This window comes from Sapajus apella, unplaced genomic scaffold, assembly GCF_009761245.1.
Source record: "Sapajus apella isolate SASKATOON/1434 unplaced genomic scaffold, GSC_monkey_1.0 scaffold94, whole genome shotgun sequence".
NCBI classification, from domain to species: domain Eukaryota; kingdom Metazoa; phylum Chordata; class Mammalia; order Primates; family Cebidae; genus Sapajus; species Sapajus apella.
Window position 1 is genome coordinate 8,027,340 of NW_022437034.1, and position 25,902 is coordinate 8,053,241.

Genomic DNA, 25,902 nt, shown 5'->3' on the forward strand with positions numbered 1-25,902 from the left:
GGATTGTAACATGTAAATGAGATCCTTTGCCTCCTAAACTTTTGTCCTGCCAGACTTTTCTGTGCCTTACCATGATACCTGTGCTAGAAGCCTTCTGAGAAGCTCTTGTATAGAACCTCCAACTCTGGCAGGATTAGTCTTCAGGAATGTTTCCGGCAGAGACCTTCTCAATGGCTAACCCTGTGTCACATGGGTATTGGGGAGCATAAGACAGCTGAACTAGGGTCCTGTTTAGAGCCTGGGATCAAACGACCTGTATAGTCTAAGGAATATGGGAGTCCCTCTTCCCACTGCCAAGGGCAAGTTTCCAAACCTGAGTGGCAAAGCCCTAAGACAACATGGCTTTCTGGTTATAGGACAGGCTTCCAAATCCAATTAATGTGGCTTTTAATACCTGCTTTGCTATCTAATAGCCACAACAATGAGAAAGTTGCCTAACTTTTCTCTGCCTCAAATTCCTCATCAATGTAACAGAGATGAAAAAACAAAACACAAAAAAAAACAATTTACAGATTAGTGTTAAATGAGAGTATGTGTGAAACTTCTGATAGAAAAAGCATACTCAAAAAATGGGAGTTCATAAAAAGAACCATCGGCTAACAATGCAACCAATATAGACAATTCCCTCTCTCCGTGTTCTGATTCTAATCTCTGAGAGCTGGCTCAGAACACATGGGTGGCCCACTTGGCCTCTAAAAAAGTTTGATGATCCTCAGGTCCTATAAAAGAGACACTGAGGAAACCATGAAATGCCAGGGGAGGGACCCAGGCAGGCAACAGAGAACCCTGAGCCCACAGCGCCATCTAGCCCGCTCTGACCACACCCCATTGCGCCTGCGTCTGCAACCCGCCAGAGCATCCTCCTCTTTTTATTTTTTTAAAGTATAATTACCGGAGCTTATGTTTCACAGTTAATGCTGTCAAGCCTTTTAAACTAATTGGTCTTTTATAGAAAATTTAACTGAAAATTAACACATCTTTTAATAACATTGCCTTAACTTTAATGGCTCTCTGCCTTTCGTTTATAATTGCTCTAAAATTGTCATTTCCCATGTCATAGCTGCCATTTTTTATATTTGCTAGTTTTCATGGTGTAGATTTTTATTTTTAGTATTTTTCTTTCATGAGAGATGAAAACGATTGGATTTTTTTTCCCCTCTTCCAGGGCTTCCTGGCCTGATGTGACAGCAGTGGTCTGTTCTGAGTCTAGCAAGACATGCCACCATGTGGCCCATTGACACGACTGCTAGCTCCCTTGCCTTGAGACGGCCATGGGCCCTCTGTCTCCATGTGGGCAGTCAAAATGGGGGCTCCTGAGTGGAGTGTAAGAAATAGGCTCGTGGAGCAATAAATTGTTTATGTAATTGAAATTACCTGGCACTCGGTTAGCTTGACTGATAGAGAACTCAGGCCTCTCTGTAACACCAGGTTCAAGGGTTTGGCCCTTAGTGAAAGTACAGATAAGACAGTAAATCATGTGGACCCACATTCCAGATTGGTCACACCCTCCAGTCTTACTAAGTTCACTTCTGGCAGAGGCCAGCTCTCTGACATTAAAGATGAGAACACTGAACCATATCTTCTGAGTACCCAGTGTTCACGAAAGAGAGAGAGAGAGAGAGAAAGAGAGGAAGAGAGAGAGAGAGAGAGAGGATAAGTACACACAAGTATATAGATATATATTCATATCTACATGCATATATACCAAAAAGCTTCTTTGTAATTACGTGTGATCCTAAGAAATATGTATCTGCTCTGTGAAAGATTTTCATATGCCTTTGCTGCTCTCTGATTAGCCGAAAATCATAAGGGGTAACATCATTCCCATTTAACAGCTGGACCCAGCTGGGCCCCAGACACTAGAAAAGACGTGCAAGAGTCGCCAGTGAGCCAGGACCAGAAGCTATAAGTCCTAACCCAGGGCCCAGTTTCCCTTCTCCCGGTCACTGCCTTTGTTCTGAAAATATGAATGCACTGAACATGCAAACTCCTTTCCTGGGCATTGTGGTGCAGTGGGCAGAGCAAAGATACACTGGGCATAACTGGATCACGTTGAAATTTCTCTCTGGCTCCTGGGGGATCCTGCAGTGGGGGTCTCTCCATAGGCTGCCATTCTCCATTGTGCCCCTACACTTTTCAGATGTACACTAGCAAAGGGAGCCTCTGCTTTTCTCTGCTCTTTCTCTTAACACTGTTAAAATATGCTTTTTCTTTATTTTTCCAGATTAGGTAGGTCCTACAAACCTATAGCTTCATGAAATCTGATTCTCTATAAAAAAATGACAACACTCCCAGCTTGTGTGCATTGGAACTCACTAGCTCTTACAGGTGGGTTCCCCTTTTTCTCCTCAGAAGGGGGTGGCTCCTCACTGCTCCCTCAATAATGATGGTTCAGTGTGGTTGGTATCTGTTTAGAAAAGGTTCAAGGCTTAAGACAAATGGACATCATGTGCACGACCTCCTAACTCAGAGGACAAGTGAATGGCCAGGAGGCCGAGGATGCTGTCTGACCGCAGACGTTGTAATGCAGGCACATAAGATTAGAAGCAAAAGGCAGGAAGCTGGTAAGGGTGGGACAGTGGGATGAACCAAGCAGGGAAGGGACATGAATGAAGCAGGCCTGGTGGAATGCAACAGAGGATAGTGTGGTCTGTGGCTAAAGGGAGCAGCTCTCAGCTCAAGCCAACGGCTAGCTGCTTTACGGGAATCTGGGACTCTGCCTTCTGACTCTAATCTAAAGAAGGCAGGAACCCAGATTTTATATAAAATCTTATAATTTTAAAATATTGGCAACAAATTCAATTTAAAAATAAAAACTTGAGAAATGCAGAAGTTGTCTGTGGGGTGGATGTAGTCTACAGTGTGCCATTTTGAGACTTCTATTTCTGAACTTTTATTAGAAACAAGATAGCAAGCCAAGTACTATGCCAATATATTGTGTCATTTCTTCTTCCCAAATGAGTGCATGAAGATGGGCAAAAAATAATCAGGGGTTACATTTGGACAAAAAATATTTGTTGGACAAAAACTAAACAGGGGTTGCACTTCAGGAATCACTTCAGGGCTCGCTGTCCTAGCCAGTGTATCCAGAAACAGTGGCATTAGAAGGATGCTGATGGTTTTCAGAAGAAGTTGCATCTTCTTGTCAAGTCTGAACTGTCTCACCCCAGACTTAGAACTTGGCCAGATGTGGTCTGTTGTACTCAGAATACTCAGTGTGGCCAGTGGCCTTGCCTTCTTGGCTGCTCTCCTGTCTACCACGTCCCAACCACAATGGTCTCCAACTGCTCCCTCCGACAAACCAGACCCAGCTTGTCACCACTTTACAGCTTTGGCCTTTGCGGTGTTCTCTCCTGGTTTTTCAATGTCAGCTTCAATGATACCTCCTAGGATAGTTTCACTCAGACCATTGAGGGTAAAACAGGTCTCCACACCCATTCAAGCTAGTTCATGTTCTTCAGATCGATTATCCTTATGCGACACTATTCATTTATTCACTTACCTATTTACTCTTAACTCACTAGAATGAAAGTTTAAATAACATGAGGGCAAGGTCTTCATCTTTCTTTTTTACGACTGAATCCCCATGCATGCGGAATCATGCCTGGCATCCAGTAAGTGCTCAATAAATGTATTGATTATAAACACTATCAACAATAACTACATACAGAGCTTGTCATGTGCTAAGCGCTGCTCTAATTCCTTTACAACCTTTACCCATTTACTCATCTCCACAGCCCTGTGACGTAGTACTATTATCATACTCATTTTAAAGATGAGAAAACTGAGACACAGAGAGGTTAAAGTTACGCAGACAGTAAATAGCAGTTCTGGGATCCAGATCCAAGCCATCTGGCTCTTGAGTCCAACACCAGTGTTCACTTTCCAGGGTCCAAGTGGATCTTACACTGGGGCTGGAGTTGGGAGGAAGTGACGGCTGGATGAAAAAGAAATCTGAACACTCATATGCGAGTTTCATCCCTAAAAACAGAGAAGATTCCTTTCATCTGGCGTGACTGTGTGCAGCAAGATGGAATCATTTTGAAAAATACATTTCTAAGTTGTAATCTTCTTAAAGACATATATCCATAAGCCCTAATTATTCCCTCTCATCCTGTGTTTCTGCTGTGTTGATTTGCGAGATAAAGCCACAGGGCCACGTCTGTAACATCCTGATCTGTTCCAGGAATGCCTGTGATGAATCAAAATATTATTCTTTTAACAAATGAAGCAGTAAGCAGCAGGAGTTGAGTTATGAAGGACAATATTCAGAGAATGTTTAGACACATGATTAAATGACAATTTGGGGAGGAGAACTAGAAAAAGGAGATTGTCGACATCTGAAGAGATTTGTGTGTGGAGGTTGTGATGCTGCTTGTGAGTGAATGCCTGCGATGGAAGTCTACCTCTGTTTCCTGCTGTTTGGAGGAGTCTCACTTTCTCAATTTATATTCCTGACAGCCCTTTTTGTTCCTTCTAGTTACTGCCTTGGCACTTGACTAATCTACTTTTTCATACATTAGGGTTGCGGGAGAATGCAAAAAAAAATCACAGGTAATATTTTATCAAAATGTCTAGATCCAGTTGGGTTTGTGGAATCAGACCTTATTCAAGACCTCCTTATGAAGCTTGTTCATCCTAGACAATGAAAACAAGACCTGGAATAATTTGATAGGCATTTTGATTAATGACTTGAAAAGTCACTATCAGTGGTTTACTTAAATATGTCTCGCTTCAACGCTTAAACCAGGAGTATTCATATTATTGTCCAAAAGATCAGATAGTGTAGCCAAAGTGCCTCACACAGTTCTGGGCCCTTAGTAACTGACGCTGCTGATGATAAATACAATGACAGTTACCAGATTCTTAACAGTCTTTTATCCCAGGTTAGAATGCAGAAGACATGCTGCTCTTATACTATTGCATCCAGACTTGCCTTAGCCCCACACTATCCCAAACACTGTTTGCATTTCAAAGGCAATGGGAGATGGCTTGCTTAACAATTTTAAATCAATTCACTTTGAATTCTCCTTTGAATTTCCAAGAACTGACTACCTACTGGTGATACAGATGCTTGTGCAACTCAAATCCACATGGGCCCCATCTCCACCCATGGCTACCATATGCCCCCTTGGCTGTGTTGAGAAGTTCTCTGGTGCTCAAACCAATTTTATTCCTTGGAACCAGGGCTGGTTTCATGGGTGTTCAGCCTATGTTTGCACAGGATCTGTACTCAGACACGTCTCTGTTGTTTTATTTTATTTTATTTTATTTTTTGAGACAGGGTCTCATTCTATCACCCAGGCTGGAGTTCAGTGGCGCTATCTCAGTTCACTGCAACCTCCACCTCCCAGGCTCAAGTGATTCTTATGCCTCAGCCTCCGGAGTAGCCGGGATTACAGGGTGGGCACCACCGGGCCCGGCTAACTTTTTTGCATTTTTAGTCAATATGGGGTTTCACCATGTTGCCCAGGCTGGCCTCAAACTCCTGGGCTCAAATGATCTGGCCACCTCAGCCTTCTAAAGTGCTGTGAATACCAGCATGAACCACTGCAGCTAGCCCCAAGTCTCTTTTATGTTAATACTCTGTTGTCACCACTTTGAAATTCTTAATAATTCATGAAAAGTGACCTTGCAAATTATGTAGCCAGTCCTGCTAGAAACATACTGAATACCTGATATGTAGAAACATAAACAATTTTATAAATTTGGAATTTTTAAAATGTTATCAAAGTATTTTGTAGTTCTGAAAAAAAAATCCCACTGTAAATAGTTTAACCAGCTCTTAGAAGAGTCTTCTGAAATCTCAGTAATTAGGATCAGAACTAAAATAAAATTTCTAATGAGATGAATTACCAAAATCCATTTGAAACTTGATTTGCAGAAGATGAGGCCTATGACAGAGAATATGGTGTTCTTAGGGACACATCTTATAGCTTCTATCATTCCTTCTGGCCTACTCGAGGAGTTTGCCCAAAATGAGACAAACATCAATAGCAGAAAGAAAGGTTAGCTTTGGTATCATCAGGACATAAGAAAGATCATGAGCCCTAAGAAGCCAAGGGGACCCTTCTCCAAAGACCATTATATTTCCTTGTTGGCTTAGAAAGCCATGGCATGGCATGAAGCCCAGTCAACCTTACTTCCGATGATTGTCATGTCATAATCATTTTTAAATCCGAAATTCTGATTTTTAAGTAAGATATGCTTGCAGTTAGACAATGTTCAGGCATACAGAATAACCCAAATTAGTCTTAAAAAGCTTTATGTTTTTTTCTTTCCTCAAATAGAGGTCCTTCTGGGATTAGCATTATTTAGTGAACAGATGAGAATGATGCATGATTAGCATATCCATTGTTTAGCACATTCAGGAGAATAACCTTAAGCACTTTAAGAAATATATGTGTGTAAAAACTCTTGAGTTCTGTTTATGGTTTTAATGTGTTCAGAAAAGCTCTTTTTCATGGATTCTCCAAAGGTCAGTTTTTGTTCAGCCTGTGTCTGCATTTTCACAAATTGAGAATTTGAGAACTCCAAAATAAAGAGGCTTTTCTATATAATGAATAAAGATGCTCAGTGGGAAGACTTCATAATACCCAGGTTATGACTCATTCTAAATGTCTGCTTTTGCCTTTTGCAGTGAAAGATGGCTCCATTAAGTTGGGACCTATTTTTTAATTACGAAAAAACAAATGCCTGATTGTTAGATGCACGTCAAGTTATAAAAGAAACCAAAGCTGCATTTGATCCCTTGGCCAACCCACCCACCTCTCTTTGCCACTAACTCTGTTCCTCCCTGCAGCAGATACCCAGCCAGGCCTTGCCCCCATGCCTGGTTCTCTCCCAAGGACTTCAGTCCCAGTGACAGGCCTGGAAGTCACCTTTGACCCACTGTCCTCTCCATCTTCTGTTCATGTCAATCTTTTCCCAAGTCCTACTAATTTTACTGCCCAGCACCACTGAGATCCATCCACCTTCCCTGATCCCTACCAGCTCTATCCTAGTCCAAGCCGCGACAGCCTCTTACTCAGACCACCTGCCACCATCTTCTACCTCTGAATCATCCTCCACACAATAGCCAAGGCAATTAAAACATGAACCTGATTATGCCACTCTCCAACTAAAATCCTTCAGTGCTTCCTCATTACTCTTAAGAAAAAGACCAAAACCATGTAAACGGGGTCCAAGGTCCTGCAGGTTGAACATTGGCCATCCTCCTGCACCCTTGTTTCACCATGGACCAGCCTCACAGGGTTGCTTTGCCTTCTTTGAGAGCATCAGGTCCCTGCCATCACCAGGTTTTGCATTAGCTCTCCCTCTTCAGAGAATGCTCTTCCCCCAAGATCTCCCCTCTTTATGACTCAAATCTTAGCCTAAAATACACTACTTCCTTGGAGAATCTTTCTAGGATTCCCAAGACCAGGCCAAGTGCTCACCTACATTTCCTCCCAGCCTGCCTTGCCTTCCTTGCACTTGAGGAATTTATAATCAAACATTTACTTGTGTGCTGGTTTTATAATGTGGATCTCCCCTTCTAGAGTGTGAGCTTCCAGGACTCTTGCTCTCCACTGTGGCTCTAGTGCAGCCCACGGCCTCAAAGGTTGAAGGTGCTCCATTGGCACATCCTCCACCCTTAAGTGAGGAAGAGGGAACGGGATAACTCACCGCGCTCATGAGAGAGTCCAGGACACTGACGGCAAATGCTGTCCCACAGGCAAAGGGCTGCGTGAGGTACAGTTCTGTATCGGGGTCATCATCATCATCTTGGTCCAAAAACTGAACATTAGTATCGTTCACTAGAAAAAGCGTAAAATAAGAATTAGCTCTGAAGACCACACACAGGCAGCAAAGCCAGAGAAAGACCAGGCTACTGGTTTAGAAACACTGAAGTCACTGAGAAGGAAACAAAAGCATGGAAGAAGCTGTAGATGGATCTTTGGGTGAGGGGTGAGGGGGGCAGTAGGAATCAATGGACTGTTCCTGTGTCACTGTTTACGCGTCTGAGACCTGGAGAGCAATGAGTTCGAGCAGGCTTGCTCCATGGTAGGCCGCTGGAGGACCAGTAGACTGTGCTGGCCAGTCCTTTGGCATAGCTTTAGGACCATGACCCAAAAACACCTTCCAGTGTTTTTTGGTAACCAAGTCCTTTGAGAGATGGACATATTTCAATGATGAGCAGCCATGCTGGGATAGTCATTTTAGCCACAAAGAAAAGAAAGCAGCTTATTGGGAGTAAAGAGCACCAGAAGGGGAGCACAGCAAAGGCAGAGAGCAAGGAATTCACCCGCAGGCATAACCCACAGCTACCCACTGGGATTGGCCTGGGTAGTTCCCAAGGTCCCAGGCCCTGAATCTAGGTCCACACCCAACAGGCCCTGTTTAATACACAGGAAACCCCAGGTGGGACGGATGCCTGGCTGTCTCCTGCTGCTTGCTGACAAGGACTTGCTCTGAATTTTGAGTTGCATGGGAACGCCCACATTCTCCCTTTCCCCTTCTAAACAGCTCAATCTTTATGTGCTTGCATTCAAGCAGATGCAGCGTTGGATGCTGTATTTCATTTCCATCTGAGGATTCCTCAAGGACTCCTCCCGCACGCACGTGCAGACTGATTAGTTGTGTCACTCAGATGTCTTTAACTTATTAAAAATTAAATGACAAATTAATTTCCATTCCCATCTTGGCTTCGGAAATTATCAGTTTTGCAGAGCAAGTAATAGGAGAAAAGTCAGTGGGGGGATGGAAGAAGAGGGGACTCACAGTTTCTGGGATAATTATTGTGCTTTTAGGAAGAGAACTGATGAGGTTTCCTTTCCCTGATTCCTTTCTAAATGTATCAGCAGCTAATTCTCTTTTCTAGAGTTGTTGTTTTAATTTTTTAAGCAACTTTCTTGATAACACTTCTTTTTTAAAAAAAAACTTGTTTATTGTATGAAGCAGAATACTAGCATGAAAGGCTAGGCATAGAATTAGTATTTTTAAATGACACCATTTTGTTTCCCTAGACAAAGATTGTAATGGGGGAAAATCTTTGCTCTGTTCTTCCAAAATTGGTCATATTTTGGTCCCCATTGTTTCAGCAGCAATTGAATTGTAGTCTGGTGGTGAAAGTCCAAAATCCAGGCTCTGACAACTGGGCTTCAGTCTAGCCACTGCTGCCAACTTCCTTGGGCAAAGCAATTTCATCATTCTACACCTTAATTTCTCTCTCTGTAAAATGGGGGAGTTATAGGAGCTCTCTCATGAAGCTGTCAGAAGGCTCATACGAATGGTATTGTGCCCAGTAAGCCTGGCCCAGCATCTGGATCATGCCATGACTTGATAAATGCCAGCTGCTGTCATGACCTTCCTTCTGACATTAAATATCTGTCCACCCATTATAGCATGAAAATGCCCAGCTTCTCTCTGCCCCTCTTGGAAATACTGAATGTCTTGCTCAGGGGTCTTTCAAGAGGCTTTTCAAGAGCTTTTCTTCACCTCCCTTCCCTTGTCCAAAGGGATTTTGTAGGCCACTATTTAGTCTTTCTGATTTGTGAATCAGAAAATGTAAACTGGAGACCACATATGGAAGAATGTGGTTTTAGTTACTTGTAATAACCACCAATGGTGTGTAGGACAATGCTCCAAAAAGCACAGCATCTGTTACCTCTTATCAGGAAGATGGGGAAGGGTTGGCACCAGACATGGAGATGAAGAGACTCCAAGTAGAGAGAGGGGACTCCAGATTGTCAGTGAGCTAGACATTTGGGGTCATGGGAAAAGCACTCCAAGAGACTAGCCAGGGTCCAGTGAATACCCTGTATATTGTTCTGAAATACCCAGTCTCAGAAGGAGAGCAAGCAGTGCTACCCAAAGTCTATTTCACAGAACAGTAATTATGTGGGTGCTAAGAGGTACCCACATAATTACCCCAAGGCATATGTGGCCAAATACAATTGAAATCGTCAGGTGAAATGGCTTTAACACAGTCCTTTCTTGTGAGACCCTGAGGAGCCTTTGCTAACATCAACTGAGCGTCTCCAAGTAGAGAAGAGTGGAACATACTACATAGCCTCAAAAGCTTGTGTGGCTTTGGTGCCCTCTGTGTCTCTTAAAATTCATTTTACTGGTCTGGTATAATGTGGAACACATCTCAAAACATGTAGGTAAATAGCATTTGTGGAGGATGTGGGAGGTGAAGTGGTCAGAGGAGGGTGGTCTGGCAGCTAAAGAAGCAGGGCTCAAGGCAGAAGATAGGGTGTTGTGAGCATCTGCAAGATTCTCTGAACACAAGAGAGAAATCTGGTGTGGGACAAAGCCTTTGGGAGAGTCAATGATACTAATAAAATGCCAGAATTCTTGCCTTAGATTTGGGACACCAAGCTTCTCCTTAAGATCACCTGGTTAGCAGCACGTGAATTCCAAATACAAAATGAAATTCCTGGCAGTGATGATTCTGAAATACTGCTGTAGGTTTGTGAGATGGAGATGTTTAGATTAATTTGCCAACCAGAGGTGTGGACCACATGAGCTCTGGGTCTCTTATGGCCTTCCAGTTCTGAGGAGAGCAATCCAGAAACCTAGGGTTTTCAAACAACCACACTGAACATGAAAAAGATACCCCTCCTATGGTTGGAAACAGAAGATAGTGTGATGCTCCTTGACCTGAGTGAATTTGTCCTGATAAATAGCTATATCTACAATAATGCGGTGCTGAGTGGTGGACAATTTATTTCTTAGTTTCTAGACACTTCACAAGCAAGATTACTGTGTTGAAAGCCTGCTCCCTTATTTTGAAATATATTTCTGGGCCAAGAAAATGGAGTGCTCGTTTCATTTGTGAGTTATGTGAAGGCAGGTGCTCCCACCTCTCTGTCTACTGCTTTGCTGAGCAGCACTTTTGCTGTCTCTATTTAGAAGATCAATCCCCAGTTCTGAGACCTGCCGCTGATGGGTACCCTTCATGGGGTTATTAATCAAGTCGTGGAAAAGTGGGGAGGAGCCTTACAAACAGAGTCATGACCACAGGTCTTTATCTTCCACATGAGTCCATTGTGAATCTCCCAGAGAGGGTTTTGACCTGGGAGTGGGAGCCAGAGTGCAGAGCTGCACTTGGGTGGCTGTGAACCTTATCCTCTGCACCCTTCTTGAAATCTGCCTTTAGTTAAAAAAAAAAAAAAGGTTCCCCAGGGACCAGGTGTTTTTATGGCTTCAGAACCAAAGCTTCTGAGAAAGGCCCCAGTAAGGGAAAAAAAGGCAAATAAAGTCAGAATAAAGGAAAATAAACAGCTGGAGGGAAGGCGCCATCTTAGGTTTCTTATCTTAAAATTTTGATATTCTCCTTTGACTTTCTCTGAAAGCTGTGAAGACATGTCATTCAAACTGACAGTGTGTTGGAAGAGGAGTAGAAGGGAGAAGGCGGGAGAGCAGGGTGACAAAAAAGAAGTGGAGAAAAAAGACTCAGGCCAGAGAAAATGAATTAGAGCAAAGATGCTTTGGGAACAACTGCCAGGTCAGATGGGTGTGATCAAAGGTTTACGGATGCTGTGTGGGGAAAAAAATCATTAAGAAAGGCCAGAACAAGACAGTCGATTCCAACCAGAGCCACAAATAAAACACATTCAAAGCAGTGCCATGGGGTAGCCTTTCTGTTACAGCCGGTGAAATAAAAACAAGCCGATGATAGTTGGAAACACCAACAGCAGAACAAAAGGAGATACTGATGTGAAGGAAAACAGTGCTTCTTACCCAGTTCAGTTATCATTAGAATGTGCGTCCCACTGTTTTTTTCCTGATTGACTGAAACCAAAGGCAACTTGCCCGGTTTAGCTAATTGGATACAGCATTTAAGGGTTGGGGAAAGGGAGTGGAGGAAAGTACAGAAAAAGAAGAGAGTGAGGGAATAACAGAGGAAACATTCTCAAGTAAAAGGACCCCGGACCATAGGTAGTTTGTATTTTTCTGGGGGGAAGAGGCCGCTCTACAGTTTTGCAAACTCATTCATGGTAACAGGGAGTGCCATGGCCAGGTTAGAAGTTAGATTCTATCTTCCAACCAACATGACCCTCAAAACCCCATCATCTGGGGGGCCAGAATGGCATTTGCTGAAAATGGCTTTTGGCTGAGACATTCAACTACAATAGGTTCAATGTGGAGTTACTACACATTAGCCCAGGGTGTCTACCTCATTCTCAAAATGGGTCTGGCTTAGATCAAAGGCTTTGTCTATCAGTGGAGGGCTCAGACTGTAGGAGCTGTCCAGACAGAATGCTAGAAAGAGGTTCTTCCAGTAAAAATCACTGGAAAGAATCCATGAACTAAGCCATCCTCCTTTCCTCCCCATTCCCGACTGTATGCCCCAATCGCAAATCCATCATCTCATGCTCCTTTGAAAACAGTGACCAGCATGAAGGAAACTGTCTATTCATCTCAGAAGAAAGATAGATCAGTTTTCCGTTCCAGTAATCAGCCATATTTCTACTCATACCTTTCTCCCAGCTCCCTCAAAACAAACCCCATAGCACCTACAAGGTTGAAAGGGCTAAGAAAAAAACCAACCTCCTCATATCCTGTATGGTTTGAAAGAGAGAACAAAAATTCCCTCCAAAGCCGACATTGACCCCTACCTAGTTCAGTGATGATGGGGATGTTGACCCCAGTTGTGATGGACGGTTGACGTAACATCCCGTGCACTGGGCTGTTATCTGGAGAGGATCTATCCATTCCTGGAGGTGTGAACCCTAGTGGGAGAGAAGCAGAGGAAAAAGAAAAATCAAAGAAGTAGAACATTAGGAAATAATGAGAGTACAGTATATACACACAACCCCAAAAATGTAGCTTGTGCATTATTCACAGGTCAGCAATTAGTACTCCCAGGATAAACTCTAATAAGTTATTCTTTAGAAGGACAAGGTAGGATACCATTATAAATAATCGTAACTAACTTTATAGTTCCCTTAAAAAAATCCAGACTCCACACAAATTATTTATTCTGCTCAGATTTTAGCTCCCTTCTCTTTCCAGGGACACAGAAGAACTATCCCCTGCGCCTCCTTAACGTTAGATATGGCTATGTGACACATGAAATGTTCTGTCCTATGAAAAGTGAGCAGACCAACGCATATCACTGCTGGTACAGGGACTGGATGGCCGTCTCTCTCTTCCCAGGCCTTGGCAACTGTGAGAACACAAGTTACTATGGAAATGAAGACTGGACAGCAGCCCTGGACAGTTGTCCAGACCCACAAAGCATTCTGAATGAGTGAAAAATAAAGCTGTGTTGCCTTAAGCCACTGAAATTTGTTTGTTGTTACCACAACATAACCTAACTCAGCCTGACTGTCACCAGAAACCAATCAATTGCTTATCCTCTCGCTGGTGAGTGACTCGGGCCTCAGTTTTCACAGAGTTCTGGCCAATCAGAAGTGTGAGGAAATCTTCCTGGGGCTTTCAGGAAGTGTTTCCTTGCTCTTAAAAAGAAACATATAGGAAGAGATTCTTTTTTAATTTACTAAGCACTGTTTTATATGCCTGTAGTGCCAGGAACTGAGGCACCAGCTGAGGGCGTAACTAACTAAACTGTTAGTAAGATTGGCTGAATTGAATGACAGGAAGAACTGTCCTGGAGTTCCTAGGGAAAGCAGCCTGGAGCCATCTCACCTCAGGACTTCTCCCTACGTGAGATTTTATTCACACACACACGTATTTATACATATACATACACATAATATAATGAGATGTACATTTTTTTTCTTTCTAAGCTAAATGGAGAAGGAGTTTACTTGCATCTAAACCCACCTGACTGATGTATATGCCACCTGCTCATGGTTGATCCCTTGAACTTCCCAGGGTGCCCAGCACAGACCACGTAAGGTATATGTGGGCACAGGAAAATTGGAAAGCAGCCTGCTTGGTCTCTGATTTTGCAGTTTGGGCTTCTTTGGGTCTCAGGTCCAAGTCCAGAGTGCATACCGGGATAAGCTTCGACCAAACTGTAACTTTCAGTTTACTCAGGGTGAGAAATATCCCGGCTAGGCATAATGACTGCCTCTTTAAGGTTTTGCATGGACACATATCAGTATTAGAAACCTATTTACCTCCTACATTCATCTGGTGAAAATTATGTTTTCTAATGAAGCATATGGCAACTCCATGCAAGTGGCAAGACCCAATAAGCTTACATTTAGACGACAGGCAAGCATTCACATTCACTGTGGTTTCTCATTTTTGCCCTCAGTGGAATGCTACATGGACTTATCAATGAATTGGGAACTTTTAGGAAGAAAGTCACTTGCTAAATTTCCAAGGACAAAACTCCAAATAGATTACTATGTGACCAGATTCCTGACTCACTCACTCCCCAGCAATGTGACAAGATTGTGTTGAGTCTGGCATTTTGTCTAGGTGTAAGTCAGGAATGAGATACAGGAGCTCAATAATTGCCTCTTGTTTTGGAGGTGCATAATGCATAAAATACCAGGGAAATATAAAAGGGTTTTCTTACTTTCTGCTCTCCTTTGTATACCTTTCTTATCATTCAGTGCCATACTTTCAAAAAGAAAAACAAAGTTTTACTTAATACCCATTCCCTGACAGCACTTAATTTGATTCTTTATATTAATATACTGTGAAAAGGAGGAGTCATTTTGAATGACACTGTAGTGTCCATCTTTTCAAACTTTGGAATACGTGTTTTTTAGCCATTCACTTAACCAAAAACATGCATTTTTAAATGCTAGCAGTTTTCTTCCTCTAGGATGGCGAAGGGGAAAACTAAACTGTTTTCATCAGAAGTTTCAATTCAAAAGCATGAAAAACTGCAAGTGACAGCTGTGCAGATTCAGTGGATATGACGTTTTTGAATTTCTTCAACTTGACAAGTAAACACCTTAAATCGGTAATGCTATATGCATAATACATGGCCTGTATTTTGACATCCATCATCAAATGCTGACTTGAGAAAATACGGGTTTGTACGTCAAGGAATAGCACCCATAAAACAGGGAGAAATGCAGGTCACACGGTATTAGGAAAACTGTATTTCATTACAGAGCCCGCAACAAGCCACAGCATCCTTTTATTTTATCTTAGTTAAAGATTCCATTTTCAGCTGTGAAAAGACTCAATTCCTTTGCATGAAACCTTCATTTAGAAATGACATGCTTGCTTCATAGACTTCTTTCATTTTGCTTTCATATTCCATTTTCCCCTTCAGTCACCAGGCCTGGTTCCATTAGCATCTGCAACTGACAAACTATGGTGGGTGTCCAAAGATATCTCTCCATTGACGGCCTGCCTCTCCCCGACGCATGGCTCCCCAAAAAAGTACGCTTTTCTTGGCAAGAAAACTTCATGCCTCTTTTCATTTCCCTACTCTTCTAGTCACACATTTTTAAAAGCAAAAGGCAACAACAATGACAAAATTGGTTTCCTCTTTTTCCCTGGTGTAAAGTTATGCTAAAGATGAACATAATTTATTAGCATTGTTTCTTTCTTAGGGGTCCTGATATGGGAAAATTATGGTCAGAAATGACAGGGCTGCCCCAGATTCCCTAAATGGACTTGGAGATAAGTTCAGGCATCTTCTATAAAGGGATGAGGCAATCTGGCCCTTGATGCCACAGGATGGTGTCCAACCCATTCATCATAGCTGCATTGGATAAGGGGACAGGTCTAAATTGTGACCCATTCTCTAACCGTCTTGCTCCCCTCCCCATTATTTCTTGCAGCCATGGCTGTATCACGGGTAGCACCCAAAATCTCTCTACATTAAACAGCGCCCTAGTTCTGTATTTGAAAGCACTGGCACATGGAATATACTACAGGGATCTACAGCTAGGGAGCAGTGAAACTGGGAAACGCTCCCTTCATTAGTTAAACTAACACTTGGGAAATTAATTTTAGAAACAGCCACTTATTTTGCCAGAAAAGATGACTAAGAATATCAGCATTAGAGACATGGAATGAGAAGTCCTCAATCAGGAAGACTCAAGTTTAAATCATCCACAGCCGAAGCTACCACCAGATGGGCTCCTGATTCTTTAGCTATGTCTCCATAGCTCTTTGTTGATCATGGCCATGAGAGGCAAGTTTTGTGCTAAAAATGACTTCCATATGTTTGTTGGCCATTTGCTTTAACATCACTAATGATCAGGGAAATGCAAATCAAAACCACAATGCAATACCACCTTACTCCTGCAAGAACTGCTATAATCAAAAAATCAAAAAACAGTAGATGTTGGCGTGGATGTGGTGAACAGGGAACACTTCTACACTGCTGGTGGGAATGTAAACTAATACAACCCCTGTGGAAAATAGTGCAGAGATTCCTTAAAGAACTGAAAGTAGAACTATCATTTGATCTAGCATTCTCACTACTGGATATCTACCCAGAAGAAAAGAAGTCATTATTTGAAAGAGATACTGGAACACATGTTTATAGCAGCACAATTTGCAATTGCAAACTTGTGGAACAAACCCAAATGCCCATTAATCAACGAGTGGATAAAGAAACTGTGATACATATATCATATATGTGATATATATCTCATATATATATATATATGAGATGGAATACTACACAGTCATACAACCATACAAAGGAATGAATTAACAGCAATTTGCAGTGACCTGGATGAGACTGGAGACTATTATTCTAAGTGATATAACTCAGGAAAGGAAAATCAGACATCGTATGTTCTCACTGATACGTGGGGGCGAAGCTATGAAGATGCAAAGGCATAAGAATAATACAATGGAGATTAGAGACTATTATTCTAAGTGATGTTAACTCAAGAATGGAAAACCAAACATCGTATGTTCTCACTGATACGTGAGTGCTAAGCTATGAAGATGCAAAAGCATAAGAATGATACAATGGACTTTGGGGACTTGGGGAGAAGAGTAGGAGGGGGAAAAGGGATAAAAGACTATAAATATGGTGCAGTGTATACTGCTCAGGTGATGGGTGCACCAAACCTCACAAATCACCAATAAATGTGGTATTTGGTTTACCACTAAGGTACAGGTGGTATTTGGTTTACTCATGCAACCAAATACCACCTGTACTTCAATACCCCAATAACTTATGAAAAAAATAAAAATAAAATAAAATAAATAACTTTGAGAGGCCACCTGATCTCCTTACACTGAAGTTTTCTCCCCACTCCAATCTTCAGTGGCTGATGTGGCAGTCTTTTGTTATCTGTTTTATTCATTTGGCATGAGGCATAAATGCCTTGACCAACTTTATCTCATGACACGTATTCCCATTCCATATACTGTATAAGAACTTTAGGCCAGAGACTGGATTTTCATTTATTTGAACTTCCAAGATTATCTACACAATGTCCAGAACATAGAAAAGAAATAGAATGGAATCGTTAGGAGCATGGGCTGTAAAGTCAGGTGTCCTGGATTCAAATTCTGGTACCTCCACTTATGAGCCATGGCACTATAAGCATTGTGCAGACGCTCTCCAAGTCTCTTTCTTCATCCATAAACCAGGCATACCTCCTACACAGGACCATTGTAAGGATAAAATAAAATAACGTATTCAAGACATTTAGTACAATACCTGGTATGAAGCGAGTACTCAAAAATGCTTGCTACCAATATTAATATTTTATTAGGTAAACAATAAGTATTTATGGATCACTTCCCTTTCCCTAGGGATAAAGAACTGAAGAAGTATTTAGTAGATTCGTAAAAAAGAATTTTCACACAGAGAAAATCCTAGAAAATTAATGAGACGGCAATGAGCAGTGTGTGTGTGTGTGTGTGTGTGTGTGTGTGTGTGTGTGTATGGAAATAATCAGATCAGTCTTGTGATATAAATACAGCCCAAAATAACTAAGCAAAGAGGAATCTGAATATGGGGATAGCTGGGATTTTCTTTAGGTATGTCAATAAGCCATTGGTCAGTCTTATCTAGGAAAGGTTCTTCATTTCTTATGCCAACTGCAGAATCTCTCTGGAGCCTTCCATTTTCTACAGCCAATCTCTCACTTTCCTTAATTATTTAGGGAGCTCCGGAAATGCTTTTCACTACTCTCTATTCTTCCCCAACACTTGACCAGAAGCACCCCTGTTGGGTTCAGCTGAACAAAATCAGCAGTGTCTGAGTTCCTTTTCATGATACTGTAATTCCAGGGTTTGGTAGCAATGGGCCTCTGCCAGGGAGGTTATGGGAAGAAGGTTAACTGTTCTTTAGTGAAATGTTCAGACTAATTTCAGTGGATGGCTTGTAATTAAAGAATTTAACACAAACACTTTGCCTATTCCTAAAAAGTGCAAAGGATAACAAGGAGATCACCAAAGTTTCCTTTCTTGAATTAATTGTTTCTGGATACTTGCTGTATGCATGCATGCAGCATCTGCAAAGCATCATGTGATTACAAATGAGGAAGGGCTATGGCTCAGACAATCTATACAGAGGGAATGGCTAGAAAAGGGTTCCAGGACAATGTAAACCCAGTGCATTAGAAAATGAGAAAGGCTCAATGGCATCGTCTTTATGAGACTCAAAGCAAAGGCAAGAACGCTCTAGATCTAAACTGGTTAATAACTGAGAATGAAGAAGAGAGGGGGAAGGCTGAAATAGAGCCCCAAGAAAAAAAATAATAGCTAACTTTTATTGAGTGCTTACTATGCACTAAATTTTGCTCATGTAATAACTTCGGTTCTCAGAACCATCCTATGTAGATACTACTGTTTTTCAGAGGAGGAAACTAAAGCACAGAGAAGGTAACCAACTTGCCCCAGGACATACATCTGGGAATTAGCAGATCTCAGAATGGAACCCAGCTAAACAAGGCCCAGAGTCTCCTCTAAGCCAGCATGCCATATTGCTTCTTACATGCCAGACTGGGCTAAGGGTTTTTTCATGGGCCACCTTGTTTATTCCTCCTAACAGTCTCCGTGTTAGTTTAAGGGCTGATAATATTTCTATTTTGTAGAAGAGGAAAATAAGATTCAGAGTAGTGGCGTAACTGGTTCAAGTATATCCCATTGGTAAGTAGATCTGGGGGCTGCAACCAGGCAGTCTGACCTCAGACTCCTGACAGCTGTACGCTGTGCTGCGTGCTTGACTTGTGTGCTGGCCTCTCCTACTCAGGTACTATCCCTGGCAGGCAAGTCTGAGGCCTGAGTCAGTCTTACTTTTTATCGTTTTCACTTTTAAACAATAGCAGATAACAACTGGGACCCATTGCAGTTATGCTTAACTTGCTTTGGTATGGCAGCATGCAGCACTCAGTACATATAATAAATGCTTTATTACAGTATTTTTCCATGGGGGAAACACAAAGTACTTTCTAAATCTTCCCCAGTTAAATCCCCAAGCCTTTCCAGGGAAAGAGGGAGATGGAAATTCTTATCAATCACCTCCCCTAGAATAGATGGAGAAATGAAGGTAAGTGCTTCTCCCACCCCCATAGACTTAACATAAAGGAATTCGTTCAAATGGTGGGCCAAATTATCTTTTATTGTGTGCATATAAATGATGGTTAGAAATCCATATGCTACGTTAAACTAGGGAAATAAATTAGGCCGAGTCATCTAGGTTTGCTGAGACAGGTATTCAATATGAAGTTGTAAAAGGGAAAGATCACCTTTAAAAATGATCTATAAAGACATGTTAAAATCAAGAGAAACATCTCATATTACATCATCTATGAGATGAATTAAATTTCTTGTTAATGCCAGGAAAAAAAAATCTCAAAGGCAAATGTCAGTTGAAGTGCAGATCAATAAAAATATTTTGATAAGTAAATGCAACAATGCTATTTAACACATGATTGGCAACTGCTGAAACATAAATTATCCAAATTTCTCATTGCTGCTTATGGGAAAATTATGCAGATTAGAACTTGATTAGGCTTATATCATGAGACTCAATTTGGACTTTTAATCTATTAAGCTCCAATAAATGAGGCATCTGAATAGCTCCCCTGAGCAACTACAGTAATAGCCACAGCAGTCATTTTTGCAGTATGTATTCCAACAAATTCTTCAGCAGCTGAAGTAAAGAAAATTCCATGTATATAAGCACAATTGCTTTCTAACTTGTAGGGGAAGAAAATCCATGCACACAGGGTTGATTCGGGAAATAGATTTTTGGAAATGACTGCAAGAAAAATTCAGCCAAAGGAGAAACCTCAGTTTAACCTTGTAATATTTTTTCACAGTAGTTTTCAGTGGCTTCCCATGAAGCTAGAATCCAGAGTCAGGAAGGCCAGGCAGCTGATCATGTTTACTCAATCAAAAAAAGATTATTTACCAAGGCAGCAGTTTCTCCTGAAACTCCCCAAAGGCAACCCCAACAGGGTAGAGGTAGCCCCCACCAAGATGCTGGAGGTCAATATCAAGGAGGGAAGAGGGGAAATTCCCCTGCACAAAGCCTAATGACAGGGCTTGGAAACTGCCACATCAACAGACAGTTCTGTGAATCCTAAGCCACACTGTAAGGTGTCTTTTGCTTCTTCAGCCATCATTCTATGCTAGAGACACAAGAGCTTTGAAAATCCTCTAATCAGTTCCTCCATTCTACAGATGAAGAAACCGAGGCTTAGAGTGGAGAAGTTATTATATCCAAGGTCACAGAACCAGTTAGCAGCAGAACCAGGATAGCTGATATCTGTTGTTTTCTGTTCCTTTTTAACTCCTTCTATGCATAAGGAATCTATTCCACAGTGTTAGCTGGGGGTGCAGGGAAGCAACTCTGTCCCCACCCCGGAACCAGGAGTAGCAACCTAAGGCCAGGCATCTCGACTTCACAGGGCCACAGATGGTCCTGCATCATCCTGGCCTCATCATTGGAAATGAGTCTGCCCCCCTCAAGCTAGGACCAGTCCATGTTCTCCCCAGGACCTTATGTAAAAGAGGGTAAAGGTGCTGTGGTTGCAAAGTCAGGAGCCTGTAGGCGTGTGGCTGCTGGCCAGCAGTTAGCCCACCATGGGGTGAATGAAAACACGGCAGATGAACCAAGAGGTGGAGAGACTGAGACAGAGCTCTGTCACCGTTCAAGTTCCTGCACCTAAATGTGCCTAAAGCCAGCAGCATCCCAGTTATATGACTCTGTTTCTACTTAAGCCCTTTTGCATTGGATTTCACTTGCACCAAAATGTTCCAACTAGTACAATAACAGAAAAATCTCCATTCTCTTCATGGTGAAATGATTCATGCAGGCCTGATTTTCTACTGAAACAAATGATTGCATCCTAATTTAAGGTTTCCTGCTTGTTTCCAGTGACCAGTGACAAGACCTGGCTTAATACTCTTCTCATTTCTTTCTATTTACAGCAAGTAACGATGACATTTTTCGCGGCACATTTTTTTAGAGACTGTCTTTGATTAGCGCCTTTAGAAGTTGACTCCACCCACTGCATAAAGTGCTCGATCCTTTTAGCGTTTGCATTTTGGGTCCAACTCAAACCAATGCAAATTAAACCAACCACATAAACTTGATTTCTCTATAGTTAGTTGCCCATTAAGCTTCATAAAATATATTCAGCTCTTAGACAAGTCTCACACACATGAAACAAATTCATGGACTTGTCTCTCCAAGCAGACAGTCTCTTTCCTTAGAATTAGCTTAAAGAGCTTACTGTGTAAGGTGTTTGTCTAAAGGGTTGGTTAAGGAGAGAAAGGAAAAAAAGGGGAAGAAAAGGACAAAGCTAGTAACGACTTGAACACACCTAAATCTACAGATGTAGAGAGAAACCTAATATTCACCTGATATAAGTTCTCCGTTTACCCAACAGCTTATGATATCACTGCATTTTCTACAACACCTCAGCTTCTCAGTTTTGCCTTCTCCTAATTCATCTTGCAATTTAAAACTAAGACAGGCTAGGTGCAGTGGCTCATGCCTGTAATCCCAGCACTTTGGGAGGCCAATGTGAGTGGATCACTTGAGCTTGGGAGTTCAAGACCAGCCTGACCAACATGGTGAAACCTCGTCTCTACTAAAAAAAAAATTACAAAAATAAGCTGGGTGTGGTGGAGTGGGCCTGTAGTCCCAGCTACTTGGGAGGCTAAGGTGGGAGGATTGCTTGAGCCAGAGACGCAGAGGTTGCAGTGAGCCAAGATCATGCCACTGTACTCCAGCCTAGGTGACAGACTGAGACCCAAAATATAATATAATGTCTCAAAAAATAATATAAAAATAAGACATATTTACTTGGTCAGTATGTATCAAATTACTTAGAATTTTACCTATACTTTGGCCTAAGCAATTGTAATTCTAAAAATATGTGTACAGCTATAATTTCCTTATATTAAAAATGTGGCTGCCATTGTCTTCATTCATAGGTATTAAGTGACAACATTTGAATGAAAACAATATGAATATCCAATTTTAGGGAAATTGGTTAAGTCTGCATTCACTAAAAATAATGCAGAAAAACATTTCATGATATAGAAAAAATAGCCATGATAAAATCTTTGTGAAAAACCACAGATAACATACTAACATATATGATCCATTTTTGAGGGCAAAAGTATTTAAATCTATAGAAATAAGACTAATATGTCAACTTTCTTATGTCTGAGCAGTAAAATTACAGGGAATGTGCATTTTTTTTGTTTCTATATTGCTAAATTTTCTAAAATAAACATGTTTAATTTATGCAATGAGAAAAAATTTGAAAATTATAAATTGATTTTGAAGACCCTGAAATCTCGAAACCTCACGTGATTCTCTGTGGGCCAAGAGCAGCTGATTAACCTGATGGATGGACACGGCTGTTTCATCTGTAAGGGTCTGAAAGGTCTTTGAGCATCCTCTTAATTTAGCAGTTGAGGATACTGAAGTTCTAAGATGGAAATGATCAGGCCAAAATTACAGAGCAAAGAGGCTTTAGAAGAACAGGGCCCAGAGAGAGTTTTCAGGCTTTCTAGTTCTCTATTAATTCACCCTTCCACCATCTTGTAAGAGCCACTCAATGTCAGAGCAGAGGCCACTTACATAAAGCACACATGGACTGTGAAGAGCTCGAGAAACCCACAATGCCCCATGTACACAGGGGAAGGGAGGAGCAGTCAGGGCTTGTTTCCAACGAAGATGGAAAGTGGCACCTGCTGATTCTCATCCCTGCTTCCACCAGCCTTACTCACTTCAGAAACTGTTCCCCTTCTTCCCTCCCAACCCAGCTCCTGCCCCTTCTTCACCTCTTCCAGGAAGTCTGCCTTGACTAACTTCTCACACTTAGTTACTTTATGAAGATGCTTCCCTTTGCCTTTTGTCCATTCCTCTTATTCATTAATTTAAAATGTATGAATTACTACTAAATATGTACTAATTACTACATATTAATGTTTAAATGTTTTTAAGCATTTTTAATTCTCTCTGTTTTATCTTCATATACCCACTGGACTCCCCAGTTTCAATATGGCGTAGTTTGTGCTAGCCTTTTCTTTATCATTATTATTTGTTCTTAATTCCTGTCCTGAGACTCTCCCTCTTTGCTTCCACCACAAGAGGACAAAGGCCGTTTTGCCACTAACATGGGATCTCCTCTTTCATGATGGATCACATTTCCAGTAAACGAGAGGCTTACTATGCCAGGGAAAAGGCAGACTATATACCTTACGAGACAGTGATATCAATGGGATACTAACAAAACACACAGACATCCCCCTCATTCTTCCAAGACTGTATACCATTTTGTTTCCATTACATCAATTTTTTTTCTCTTCTTTTGTGAGCATTAATCAAAGAAATGCAAAGAGCTCATTAAAGTGATAGATTGACTGAAAATGTAACCACCTTTTCATTATAAACAGTCTTTTTATGTTCTCGGTGCTGTGGGCTTTGTTTTTTCGCATTTGTCATGTAGTTCAAATGTCCTTTAACATTTAAAACACCAAATGCCAAATGGGCCCCAGTTGTTTGGTTTAGCATGAATCGAGGGCCAGCACGGCAGAAACCAGAACTCCAAAATCACAAACAAAGTAAAACATCCATATCTTAAGCACACAGAAAATTAAGTAGCTGCAAAAGATGGGTGCGTCAAGTGATCCAAGGCGTTTGCCATGAAATTAGGGAAAGCAGAATTGCATCACCAACAACTTTCAGCCAGCTGTCTCCGCATGCTTCTAGAGACAAGACGCCTGGCCTGAGATAGCGCCGAGGTTCCAAACGTTTGATACTTCTTTAAAAGAAAGAATTTTATTTTATTTTTCCTTAAGTGTTGAAGTGTTTCCTGCATATATGTTTATGCTGGCAGGTGAATATGTAACCGACATCTTGGATCTTGGGGTCAGACATTCCCACACACATACACACACGAATCTTCACTAGATGAAGGTTTGGCGCTCGTTTGACCCTGAGCATCTCCCTCTACAGCGGGGTCAATCGTGGGGTTGTTATTTTAAGGAACTGGAAGACAGGAGCCCTCTCTTCCAGTATTCTATCCCGTGTCTTTATCAACAAGCATTTCGAAATTTCATAGAAGACACACACACCAAATACATTAAACCCCAACAACTGTGCAGCTTGCACATCACAACTCCAGGAAAGACGTCATATCCTCTCTCAGGAGTAGCCCCTAAGGCAGGATCGTTCCCCCAGGAGCCCTGTACCTTCTCTGTTTGCTAACAGTCAAAACATACATTTGCTGCTATGGGATCACCGTCTTGGCAACAGCTCTGGCCCTCACTGTCTTCATCTGTACAATGGGAATGACTCTAAAGCCCTCTCGGCTCTGAGGTTTATGTCTCTTTCATGACCCCAAATTTAAAAGTGACCTCCAACAGAATAAGCTAGCACAGAGAATCCAGAGGATCTCCTTTCAGACTCCTTCACAAGCTCTCGCACAGATCCTGCCTTTTGATTCAGTTTTATACCTTTGCTCAGAGGATGAAACTTCACTTCCCAAACCAAAGAGAAGGATGTACTTTCTCCAAAGTTGCTCTAATGGCTGAGAAGGCCATAAATAACCATTTATTAAACAAACACTATGGGCTAAAGGAAGAGAAACCACCACAATTAGGCCCCTGAGGCCTGCAGGCGCAGTACATAAGGATGGGACTCTCATAATCCAGACAATATATAACCAGTTGTTCCATTTTCTTGAAGTTATCTTCATAATCAAGATGCTATCCCAGCCATTGTGGGCTTTAGAACTATTTTTAATTTTAATTTAAAGAGCAATTAAAGAAAGACAATGGATATGCAGGATAATAAAGTAAGTGATTAGCAGCATGCAAATGACAGAGGCTTAATGATAATATGGTTCTAGTCTCCAAACGGCTTGTCGAGAGAAAGCCCTTTCTACATGTGGTTGTTCACCTAATGTGTCTCAGCCCACAATTACAACATTGCTGACACCATTAACCAGTGAAACAACATCACTTGGTGAAATCCTTGTTGTCTCATTAAAAAGGAAAGGGTCAGGTAATTTACCAACGTTGTATGTCTAGTTTTGTTGTTGGTAATTAGCAAACATTACCCAGCATAGACTCCCACTGGGAGCTGGGAAACTTTGTGAAATATTAAAGAGGAAAGCCTTTATATTTCACTGGAAAATTGAAAAGAGGTGCAGTAATATTCTCCCTGTCACCACTTTGCATTTAGGAAAAGGAAAATGCAACTTGGAACTCTTTAATATCAGGAGAAATATTCAAAATGTGTTGGGAAGTCACTATCCACTTTAAGACCCTGGATCACCATTGTACACTGGTAAATTGGATATGCATCCCTCTTTACAAAAGGGAGTTGGAGATGGGAGGAAAACTGCAAACTTCATCTTTATTGTTCTTACTTATGTTTTTAAGATTAATCTCTTTCAAATAGAGGAAAGGGGCTATAAAATTTTTCTTTTTGAAATGCTGCAGGACTTAAATAAGCACCAGCATTGTTTATTCAAAAGATCACACACACACACACACACACACACACACACACACACACACACACACACA

At 41.5% G+C, this 25,902-nt stretch overlaps 1 protein-coding gene across 2 annotated transcripts in view; it reads right to left on the bottom strand.

Moving 5' to 3' along the window:
• Window positions 1-25,902, bottom strand: part of LOC116535447 (calcium-activated potassium channel subunit alpha-1) — a 213,948-nt gene that overhangs the window by 27,766 nt on the left and 160,280 nt on the right. The window contains exons 6-8 of one of the 2 annotated variants that reach the window (XM_032256518.1): window positions 12,606-12,719; window positions 11,728-11,808; window positions 7,666-7,796 (exon numbers count right to left, since the gene is read on the bottom strand). In XM_032256518.1, the coding sequence (XP_032112409.1) occupies window positions 7,666-7,796; window positions 11,728-11,808; window positions 12,606-12,719 (326 nt within the window). The remainder of the gene's footprint in view (window positions 1-7,665; window positions 7,797-11,727; window positions 11,809-12,605; window positions 12,720-25,902) is intronic. The other variant, XM_032256517.1, reaches the window with a different exon arrangement.